General features: G+C 40.2%; 1 protein-coding gene across 1 annotated transcript in view; it reads left to right on the top strand.

Moving 5' to 3' along the window:
* def6a (DEF6 guanine nucleotide exchange factor a) overlaps positions 1 to 12,093 on the top strand; it is a 151,966-nt gene that overhangs the window by 123,909 nt on the left and 15,964 nt on the right. The window contains exons 5-10 of the mRNA XM_043716901.1: positions 3,164 to 3,310; positions 3,464 to 3,572; positions 4,531 to 4,721; positions 8,151 to 8,258; positions 10,110 to 10,276; positions 11,766 to 11,964. Of these exons, the coding sequence (XP_043572836.1) occupies positions 3,164 to 3,310; positions 3,464 to 3,572; positions 4,531 to 4,721; positions 8,151 to 8,258; positions 10,110 to 10,276; positions 11,766 to 11,964 (921 nt within the window). The remainder of the gene's footprint in view (positions 1 to 3,163; positions 3,311 to 3,463; positions 3,573 to 4,530; positions 4,722 to 8,150; positions 8,259 to 10,109; positions 10,277 to 11,765; positions 11,965 to 12,093) is intronic.

Raw genomic sequence — 12,093 nt, 5'->3', positions numbered from 1 at the left:
AGCCTCATTCCTGATGTAGGGTTTTTGCCCGAAGCGTCGATTTTCCTGCTCCTCGGATGCTGCCTGATCTGCTGTGCTTTTCCAGCACCACACTCTCGACTCTATCTCCAGCATCTGCAGTCCTCACTTTTGCCTAAATCCCATCCAGCCCAGAGAACTTATCTATTTTCACACTTTCCAGATTTGCTAACACCTCATGAACCTCAATCCTATCTAGTCCAGTCATCTGTATCTCCATATTCTCCTCGACAACATTGTCTTTTTCTAATGTGAATACTGACGAGAAGTATTCATTTAGTGCTTCCCCTACCTCCCCTGACTCCACGCACAACTTCCCACTACTATCCTCGATTGGTCCTAATCTTACTCTAGCCATTCTTTTATTCCTGATATACCTATAGAAAGCCTCCGGGTTTTCCTTGATCCGATCTGCCAGTGACTTCTCATAGCCCCTCCTGGCTGCTCTTCGCTCTCTCTGTCTTTCCTGGCTAACTTGTAACTCTCAAGCGCCCTAACTGAACCATCACATCTCATCCTAATATAAGCCGCCTTCTTCCTCTTGATGAGATTTAACTTCCTTAGTGAACTACAGCTCCCGCACTTGACAACTTCCTCCCTGCCTGACCGGTACGTACTTGTCAAGGACCTGCAGTAGCTGTTCCTTGAATAAGCTCCAAATTCCAATTGTGGCCATCCCCGGCCACATTCCTTTCCAATCCTATACATCCTAAATCTTGCCTAATCGGATCATAATTGCCTTTCCCCCAGCTATAACTCTTGCCCTGTGGTATATACCTATCCCGTTTCATCACTAAAATAAACATAATCGAATTGTGGTCACTATCACCAAAGTGCTCACCTACCTCCAAATCTAACACCTGGCTGGGTTCGTTACCAAGTACCAAATCTAATGTGGCCTCGCCCCTTATTGGACTGTCTACGTACTATGTCAGGAAACCCTCCTGCACACATTGGACAAAAACTGACCCACCTAAAGTACTTGAACTATTGTATTCCCAGTCAATATTTGACAAGTTAAAGACCCCATAACAACCACCCTGTCACTCTCGCTCCTATCGAAAATCATCTTTGCTGTCCTATCTTGTGCATCTCTGGAACTATTTGGAGGCCTATAGAAAACTCCCAGTAGGGTGACCTCTCCTTTCTTGTTTCTAATCTCAGCCCATGCAAACGTCCTTTCTGTAACCATAATACTGTCCTTGACTAACAATGCCACATCTCCCCCCCCCCCCCCCCCCCCCCCATTTTTACCATTTTCTCTGTTCTTGCTGAAACATCAAAATCCTGGAACCTGCAATAACCATTTCTGTCCCTGCTCTATCCATGTCTCCAAAATTGGCCACAACATCGAAATCCCAGGTACCAACCCATGCTACAAGTTTAATCTGCTAAAGATTAACCTTGTAAAAAATCACTGCACCACTTTTTTGAATTGTATTATAAATCTTACTGAACCTCAACCTTTAAATCACGAGCACAGGCAATTGGATCTAATAATAGATTACTTTATTATTATCCTGCGAGCAAGGTACCCCATGCTACACACAATGTTAGTAAATTGTTCATTTAGTCTAATTGAAAATTAATTCAAACCTTCACAGTTTTGAACGTGAGAACATAAATAAAATATGTAATGACATTTTAAATAAAAAGCTAATATTCAAAGTATATTCACTATAGGGTCAACCCCTTCCACAACACAATTATAAGGAATTTTACTCCAGATGCATGTTTTTACCAGGGGTTCTGTTGTATTCAGTATTGAATTTTCAGGAGTTTACATTTGTTTATGTTTTGTTAAGAAAGTTCACCTTCACTAATTTACTTAGAAACCTGGGAGTACGCCAATCAGTCCACGAGCCTGTTCTGCCATTCTCGTTCATGACTGATCATCTTCCTTAATACCATTTTACGATAATATCCCATTTCTTTTGACTTCGTTAATATCCAGAAATCTATTGATCTCTGTCTTAAATTTGATACTCAATGACTTGGCTTCCAGAGCACTCTTGAGATAGAATTCCAAAGAGCTGGTTTCCCTTTATCTACCTACTAGTTACATGCTCAGACAAGTGCGAATACATTTGTCAAGCACGGTTTACCTCATAAAACCATATTGACTTGTTTTGATTGTACAATGATTTTCAAAGTGCAATAGTAAGATTTATTCTAGAAGAAATTCTGGCAATTTCCTGATAACCAATGTCATTGTAGTTCACCCTCTTCCTCCTTTCTTTAATAATGGTTTCACATTTGTTAGCTTCCATTCTGCTGGGATCATTCCAGATTTTAGGGAATTTTGGAAAATGACAGTCAGAGCATCTACGATCTCTACAGCTATCTCTTCCAAACACGTAGAATTTAGGCCCTCAGGACCTGGGATTTCTTGGAATATTTTTCCCTTAAGGAAGAACAAAGGAAGCTAGTAGATTGTATGTTAAAGAAATTGTCACTCTGGTAGGTCTCATTCCTTTATGTTTGAAATTCAATTGTTTTTCAAATTTGAAAATGATTCGGTTGTCATAAGAAACCAACCTAAGAAAGGGTTAATAAGAGAAACTATAAGCTAAGTAGTCATAATTAAACACTTAATGCCTCTTCCCTGCTGGTCTAAACAGTAGAATATATCATTTTAAGAGCTTTCATAAGTGTCAATTCATAGAATTATAGAATCCCTAGAGTGTGGAAGCAGGCCATTCAACCCATGGAATCCATTCTGACCCTCTGAAGAACATCCCACCCAGAACCACCTCCCTAACCTATCCTGGTAACCCTGCATTTCCTAATCCAATGAGCATGCACATCACTGGACACTGGGCAATTTAGCATAGCTAATCCATCTAATCTGCACGTCTTTGAATTATGGGTGGAAACCGGGACCACCCAGAAAAAATGCAGGCAGATACGGAGAGAATGTGCAAACTCCACACACTCACTGTGTGGAGGATGGATTCAAATCTGGGTCCCTAGCATTGTGAGGCAGCAGTGCTAATCAATGAGTACTGTGCTGACCCAATATGTAATTTGTCAGCAGGATCCTTTTCTGTCTCCTAGTATATTTGATTTACCATGCCTTTATTTATAGTTCTAACATAAGTTATTAATGGTATTATTTTTGATTTGTTTTCTTGTGCTATGCCAGGGTTACTTATGGAAGAAGGGCCAGCTGAGGCGCAACTGGACTGAGCGATGGTTCATCCTCAAGCCAAGTATCCTCTGTTACTATGTGAGTGAAGACCGGAAAGAAAAGAAAGGCAGCATTACTCTGGACAGGAACTGTTGTGTGGAGGTAAACACAATTCGCCAGTGAGTCATTTGCAATTGTTCTGTGGGTCACAAGTTGTACAAAATAAATCAATTAAACTGTTTTCATAATTCATAGAAAATTCTGCTTCAGCTTGTAGTTCAAATATTTATTGTCATTAATGTATTTGTTGTTAAGATTTTATCAGACCGAGATGGGAAGAGATGCATGTTCTGCGTCAAGACGCCATCAAGAACTTATGAGATGAGTGCATCAGACACAAAGCAGCGACAGGAGTGGACGACAGGTAAAAGGGTTGATCTAAAATGAGTCGTTTGTAAGTATACCTTAGAATGCAAACCTTGTATTTGAATAACTTTGTTAAGAGCTACCAGCAGTTATCAATAGCCCAGAACATGGTCACCAGAAACCCTCTGTAGATGAACAGATTCAGTATTATCTGATACCATTTAATTCCAAAAACAAAAGCTGAAAGGACTTTAAATTCTCAGCTCTACATTTAACAACATATCCCTCTTTTCTTTTCTCAAAACACTAATTCCAGTGTGGTTGCCATAATGCAAGCATCCTTTCAGTACCTTGTACTTACATCTGGGGAAACATTATATTCAGTCTCCTATATCAGGAAGCAGGACAGATTTGGCCAAGTTTCTAATTTGTCATTGATGTTGATTATTAACAAGAGGTCATGTGTGAACATCATTGAAGACAGCATTTGACTCAGCTGTTGCATTATCCCCTTACTGCCAATAGTGTACAAAATGGAAAAAATGGGAAAAGATTGGACGTGACTTTATAGAGGTTTATAAAGTCATGAGGGGTATAGATTGAGTTAATGGTAGGTTTCTCTTCTCTGGGATGAGGGATTTCAAGACTACGGGGCATATATTTAAGATGAGAGAGGAAAGATTTCAAAAAAGACATGAGGGGCAAATTTTTTACTTAAAGGATGGTTCGTGTGTGGAATGAGCTTCTGAGGAAGCGGTAGATGCGGGCCCAAATACAACGTTTAAAAAATGTTTGGATAAGTACGTGAATAGGAAAGGTTTGGAGGGATATGGGCCCGGAACAGGTAGGTGGGACTAGTTTATTTTGGGATTATGTTCAGCATGGACTGGTTGGACCAAAGGGTCTGTTTCCGGGCTGTATGACACTGACTGGGATCTGGTTTCTCTGGTTTTTTTTCTTAATTTTAAGGATCTGTCTAAATGCCATTTTGTTTCCTTTTTGATGTTTGCCTTCAGCCATTCAGACAGCAATCCGGTTACAGGCAGAGGGGAAGAAATCTTTGCACAAGGATTTAAAACAGAAAAGGCATGATCAGCGAGCACTTCGAGAGAAACAGAAAGCAGCAAAGGAGGAAGAACTTCAGCGACTCAAACAGCTGCAAGAGGAGAAGGAAAGAAAACTGCAGGAACTAGAACTACTTAAAGAGGTATTAATAATTAGTGTACAATGGGTTAGAATGAGAGATATGGAGTGATGTGTCGTATTAAAGGTTATCTCTAAATGTCTCACTAGCAAATTATACAGCAAGAGAAACATTGCAAATATTGCAAAGTATTCAACCTACCAGAGCTCCACCCAGCAGAGACCATTCAGATTCGAGAATAAGTTTATTGTGGACAAATGGTTGAATAGACACAATGAGCACTGTCCTACCTAATCCAAATAGAAAATGATACAGTGAGATGTGTAATACTTAGCATACAGAAGCAGTCATCTATACACTGGAACAGGCCACAGATTCTGAATCTATTGATGAATTCAGGCGATAATCCTTCTGCCGAAATGGAATCATCTGCCAGTTCCGTTGGCATGAATCAGATCTTGAATCTCCTCCTAAGTAGCAGGTAAACTCGTGAACCGGCTGCAGCAGTTGTTGCTGTGAAATGGGGCGGAAGTTGGAGACTTAGAGGGAGATGTGGTCGAATGGGTCAGAATTGGACTCTGGGGAGACTAGAGAGAGATGGGGAAGGGTTAATTTTAACTGTGTAATATTCTAATGATATAGTGTATATCATCACAGGAAGTGATGCAGCAACACATTATCTTGTTCCGTCTGTATGTGGTGAGATGAAACCACAGTAAGATGCTTATTAATAAAGTTTAATGCAATGAGTCCTGATTTCAGCCCATTAACATTCCAGAGTGTATTACATGGCTGTGGGACTGATGTGATTGTGAATCCCCTTCAGTCCTCAACTGGTGGGATGGGAAAAAATGCAATCCAAAAAAATCCTGTCCTATAATTCCCTGTAATAGTACCTGAATCAGTGGCAGCATTTATTCCAATTATTTTTCAACTGAAAGCCCCAGTAAGGCCCTTGAAAGACTTTTCAAGTCTTTTTAAAGACTTTAACTGGTAAAAATAATATCTTCTGCATGTGGTATTGTAGCTATGAGCTAACATCATTACAGGTACAGTGAACGATACAATGTATATCATCACACTGTATCAATGAATGGGCACCAAGATAACATTACTGTATCATTTCATGCCCTCATTGAGAATATTTTGGCCATCTTCCTTTGGGCTTTCAGAATAAATATCAATTTTGAGGTGCCCAAGTAGCTTTTTTTTTGAGATGGGCTCAGTGAAATTATCCAACGAGTAGAGACCAGGGTACTTCTAGTTTACTCACCGGGTCAGTGCAGAATGAGTTGATCTTCCGATAAGTGCTACAAATAGCCGCTAGATACCAGGTTTAGAGGAAGGAACATCAGTTTAAGAGCCTCCTCAAAGAAGTCCTGCTGGAAGTTTGTACAAATGAGCAATGGATTAGGCCCAGCTTTGCTATCTCCATGAAAGGACAACCTGATTAGATCTCACACATGAATGTGCTTGAAGGGGTTCATGAGGTTAGACCGCTGAAAAATTCAGGGTTAGAGAGAAAATTGATGTGGGTGAGTAATGAGAGGGGGAAGTGATGAATGCTTTTTTCAGTTAAAACACTTTGAACCTGTTATACAATTAAAGCCATTCACACAATTGCAGAACTGATATGCGTTTAAACATGGACTGGTTGGACCAAAGAGTGTTTCAACACAGTGAACTCCCATTTCTAACAAACATTTCATAATATTAAAGCTACAAAACAATTTTGTTTAAAGGCTAAAATGACTCTTAAGGCCCATAAGCTAATAGAACATAGAATAGTACAGCACAGTACAGGCCCGCCGGCTTGTCACCCTACTCTAAGATAAGACTAACCTAAATAACCTTCATAGTACTAACTTCGATGTGCTGATCTAAGAGTCGCTTAAATGTCCCCAATGTATCTGACTCCATTACCGCTGCTGGCAGTGCATTCCTTGCACCCACCACTGAGTAAACAACCTACCTCACACATCTCCCTTAAATCTTCTTCCAATCACCTTAAAATTATGCCCCCTCATGATAGCCATTTCCACCCTGGGAAAAAGTATCTGACTATTCACTCTATCTATGCCTCTCAACATCTTGTACACCTCTATCAAGTGACCTCTCATCCCTCTTTGCTCCAATGGGAAAAACCCTAGCGCTCTCAACCTTTCTTTATAAGACATGCCCTCCAGTCCAGGCAGCATCCTGGTAAATCTCCTCTGCACCCTTTTTAAAGCTTCCACATCTTTCCTATAATGAGGCGACCAGAACTGAACACAATACTGCAAGTCTGGTCTAACCAGGATTCTAATGAGCTGCAGCATAAACTCGCGGCTCTTAAACTCAATTCCCCGCTAATAAAAGCCAACACACCATGTGCCTTCTAAACAACCCTATCAACCTGGGTGGCACCCTATGGACGTGGACCCCAAGATCCCTCTGTTCCTCCTGTGACAAAGCTGCTCCTTTAACAAGGTTATGGTGTCCTTGTTTTTTTTTCAGGGAGGTTATAAACGACACAGACTCCGCAAAGTCTGGGAGTTGAAGGGTTTTAGGGTCAATTTAATAACAGTTAACAGAGACTGCCTCAGGCAGAGGCTTTCAAGCTTAAAAAAAAAACACTTGTACAATGAAAGGAGAGTAGCCAGTTCTCCCAGCTCAGCTTTTCTCTGGTTTGGTTTTTTCTAAGCAGTTACGGAAAAGCTACTGGACCCAGAAGCAGGTCCAGGCTGATACTTTCTCTCTCTGACTTCTCTCCTGTCAGACCCTGTGTTTGATTTTACCTTTTGTGCCATGGGATGCTTATGGAAGTATTTGGAACAGTATCATTAAGTTGGGATGATGTGCTCTGTTTTCGGAGAGGTTAAGTTATTTTGTGTTCTGTTCTCTATTGTTTGTGTTTCATTCACTAATCTTGTAAATAAATTCTGTTTTATTTCAAACTAAGTGGTTTGACCAGCTGATTCTCCCTGGAATACCCACTTTACACCTGCTTAAAGCAACTAACAACGTTAGTGTCTGGGCTACCTTCTTGAAATGTTTTGAAGAGTCTGGCCTGGTCCATAACACTCCACACTGCCCAAGAATCCTGCCTTTAACCCTGTATTCTGCATTTAAATTTGACCTTCCAAAGTGAATGACTTCACGCTTTTCCATCTGACACTTATCAGCCCAGTTCTGCATCCTGTCAATGTCCCGTTGCAACATACAACAACCCTCACATTATCCCCAACTCCACCAATCTCTTTTGTCTAATCCATTCTTTCTTCCTCCTTTAGCGTCTCTAAGCCTGATCCTAACCCATGGGTAGAGGTGGAACTGTAGAACCTCTGAAAATTAATCCTAACCCTAAACACTATCACATTGGCCAAGACATGGCTGTATTAGGAATACTAGTGCCATGTGATAAGCATGAGTTCAAAATGAAAAAAAAGCTTCAATAATGTAAGCTATTGTATTGTACTAAACAGTTTGATATTTTTCCTTCCTCCTTCCCAGGCCCAGCGCCAGGCAGAAACACTGCTAAAGGAAGAAGAACAGCGAAGAAAGCAGCAGCATGAGGAGATGCAGAGGGCTCTGGAAATACAACTTCGACAAGCTGAACAGGTCAGGGGCCAATAGATGAAACAGGGGTGGTGGATAGATAACTGTGGAAATTATCGACGATGGGCAATGCATTAGAGAATGTGTTTGGCAGGGAAAGGCGAGAGAGCCGATAACCAAGTTCATTACTCACCACCAATGATGTGATCCTGGTCAATCATTTGCTAAACAGAATGAGTGTCATTAATTTAGTTCAATTGAGTTTGTTATACTACTTTATGTGATGGCATGCACTTACATTCCTGGATCATTTCTATTTTATTTTGCATTGTTTTAATGTTACAATCCACTTGGGAAAGAACTCCGATTCTCTAGCCCCACTGCTCTTTGTGTCACCACAACAGTTAACGATCTAATCAATGTATGGAAATTATCCCCAATCTATCTGCCCTTGGAACAAAACCAGCAATAGTTGGAGAAACTCAGCAGCTTTGACAGCATTTGTGGAGAGAAAGCTGAGTTCACATTTTGAGCCCAGTGACTCTTCAGAATGGATGTTTTCCAGATGTTCTGAAGAAGGGTCTGTTAACTCCACGTGAACTTAGCTTTTTGTCTACAAATGCTGCCAGAACTGCTGAGCTTCTCCAGCTATTTCTGCTTTTGTTTCAGATTCACAGTTCTTTGTTTTATTTTACCTGTCAGATGGTATCGGATTAGCAGAAGATACAGAGCATCTGTTGGTACTTAACAAGAACCTACTGTTTATGACAAATAAGTGAATTTTAGCACGGGCAAACAAAGATAACAGCTATCCTTATTAGTTAAGACTCTGACCCTCTTTTAAAATCTCTACTCACATGTACAGTTGTGCAAAAGAAAATGGTATTACAGGTGAAGGGAAAAGCCATTGGGGAAGCACAGCTAAATATCATCAGTTCATAAGACTTGATGAGATGTTCCCTTTATTTCCAAGACCTTCTGTTCTCCAGTCGTCTGGATTATTCCACTTCGCAGGTGGCACGGAGTGATTTGTACAGAATTACAAAGTCTCTTTCTTACTGGTTAACGGCAACAGCTTACAGTAACTGGTGGGAGAATATAATTGGCTTTCTTCAGCTTTAGTTATGTTCACTTAAGAGATATAGAGACACAGTTTGCTTCTTTCAGTCTGGAGACCACCTGACTCTGTACCGTTCACATACACATCAGCTGTTTAGTTATGCAGGAACCTCTGGCTGAGGTTGACCTCTGACATCTAGTATCTAAACTGGTCACAATTGCACTGCTGGCCAAATCTCACTTTGAACACACACCCTGGTGCTGTGCCATCTTATCTCTCCTCCTCCATTGCTTGCAAAGCAACAGTGTAAACAAAGCTCACATTGAGCACCAGTCATCTGTCAATTATTTCAACAGTCCTTAGTTTTAAAACAGCCCTTTTTCTATTTCAGTCCACGGTCTAACATAAAGAAAAGTAAAAAGATACAGTCTTTGCATTAAGGAATATTATTTTTCTTCCATTAAAAGTTAAGGATTTTACTTTGTTTTATGTGAGGTGAGGTAATTCTTCTATTCTTTCAAACAAAATTCTTTCCATTGTGCCCAGTCTCGGAAAGATACCCAAGTGATACTTCTGTACTTGCTACGTCAACCACCTCAGCTCTCAATTAAATAGTGATTCTCTTGTACAATTAAACATGTACCGCTCAGGAACTAGATTGAGATTGTCCACAAAGGACAGTGGACAGTGAACATTTTCACTTCATCAGTTAGGTATGACTGCAGACTAAACCACTGTCTAATCAAGTTGTCAAGGGATCAATTCTTTGAATAGATAGGTCAACTGTAATTAAGGTTATAGGCTCCAGACCGGCATTGTTTGTATTCTCGTTTGGTAACCTCTTTTCTCTTCAGGCTCGAGCCAGTATGGAAGCAGAGATGGTATTGAAAGAGGCAGAGGCAGATCGCCAGAAAAAACGGATTCGTGAACTGGAGGATATGCAGAAACTCCTTGAGGAAGCTCTTCATGCTGAGGTAACTGCTCGGCAAGAGGAAGAAGCAAAGAGATATGCGCAGACCAGGTATGAAGAAAATGCAAATACGTTTGATAATGAACTCGAGCCGAAAGGACAATGGTAGTACCCTGTGTGAGGTTTTTCATTGTTAGATCTTCGCGGTCTCGTTCATCTGCTTGCTGAGCTCCCAACTTAATTCCTGTTGCTTTGATGAAGAAGTATGTTTGTGGCAAAATCAGAGCATTTTGCTTATCTCTTGGTTTGTCTGCTGCTCTCATGATACCAGTTTCTATGGGTGATGGAAACACTGGGAGATTTCCAGTTTGATGGATCTAATCAAGTACATTCCCAGATTTGATCATTCCCCTTATGTTCCGACCTCCGGTTATAAAGACTAACAATTTTGGTTTGTATTTGCAGCAGAGTGCTACATTTTAATGATCTGTGCTTGTGGACCCATGAATCTCTTTGGCTCTCCATTGTTCCTTGCTTTTAACTACTTGCAAGGAAAGGCTTGTACCTAACTTTGCCAGCATTGAAAGCCATCTTAGTTTTGCTCTCATTTAAGCCATTATTATTTTAAAAAATTTTATTCCCCTGTTTACATCATAAACTATATCAACAATCTTATTATTTTTATGAACTTGCTTATTTGGCTGTCTATTATGTTATTAAAGTCATGAAAATTGAGGTCCCAACACAGATACATGTGGGACATAATTGTCTCCCTACCACTTGGTCACACAAATGCTTTTATTAACATATGGGTAGTAATGGGAACTACTGCTCATTAAATTTTCCCCTCTGCCATGTAGGGATAAGGATAAATGCTGTTGAGATGCAGATTAACCAGAATATAATTGAATGACAGTTGGTTCAAGGAGTTGAATGGCCTACACCTAGACCTGCTCCTGTTAATCCTATGATATGAAACTGGTTGTAGGGCTGCTGCCTCCTCATCTGGACAAGGTGCGTTGTCCCCACTTTAAGGGACCCTTTAAGTACAATTGAAGCATGAAACTCGCTGAAAGACAAGTATTGCAATAACTTGTTACTTCACCTGGCCATGGTGGTCAATCAAACTAAACTACTCCCCCTTACTTTAACAAAGGAATTGCAGGAGTCTCCCTCAGTTAAGTAAGTGATGGGAGTAAAGCTTTTCTACTGACTGAGTAGATTGAAGCAATGAGGAGCTGAACAATACTGATCCTAGTCTATATTAGGTCCATTAATTCTAGACATTAACTAACTTGACAGACAGAATGTCCAAATTATTTCTACAACAAAAATTGTAAGTCTTCAGTTTTCTTATTTTGATGCTAAAGCAGTCGATTACACGTTGAGTTATCTGTTGGATAATCACTGGGAAGATTACACTGCAAAGCAAGATGATATCTTAGAACAATAGAGCAAAGCAAGAGTCCATGCATATGCAACAACTCTTTCAAAGAGTGATCTAGTTTGGGGGAAAAGATGTTGACATGTTTTGTGTATATCAAAGCAACAAGAAAATGAGTGGAAATAAATAACTGAGGCCTAATCTGTTTGCTTTTAGATTGTTGTTTGAGGAGGAAGACAAAATGAAAGCACTGATGCAGCTAAAGGAAGAGCAAGAGGAGCTAATTAGAAAAACGCAGAGAGAAAAACAGGAGTTAAGACAAGAAATGGAAAACAAGTCCAAAATTCTAGAGGAGGCACAAAAACAGCTGGAGGAAGTGCGGGTCAACAGACAGCGAGCAGACCAGGATGTGGTGGTAAGTGTATATGCTATCCAACACAGCAAACTACATCTGAACTAAAATAACAACTGTAAGATCAGGAAGAAGCTAATCTGCTACAGACTGATCAAATCATTAAATCACAGCATTTTACAATAAGATCAC

Source organism: Chiloscyllium plagiosum, chromosome 26, assembly GCF_004010195.1.
Source record: "Chiloscyllium plagiosum isolate BGI_BamShark_2017 chromosome 26, ASM401019v2, whole genome shotgun sequence".
Lineage (NCBI taxonomy): Eukaryota > Metazoa > Chordata > Chondrichthyes > Orectolobiformes > Hemiscylliidae > Chiloscyllium > Chiloscyllium plagiosum.
The sequence above is the reverse complement of the archived record's forward strand: the minus strand, read 5'-3'. Positions and strand labels throughout refer to the sequence as shown.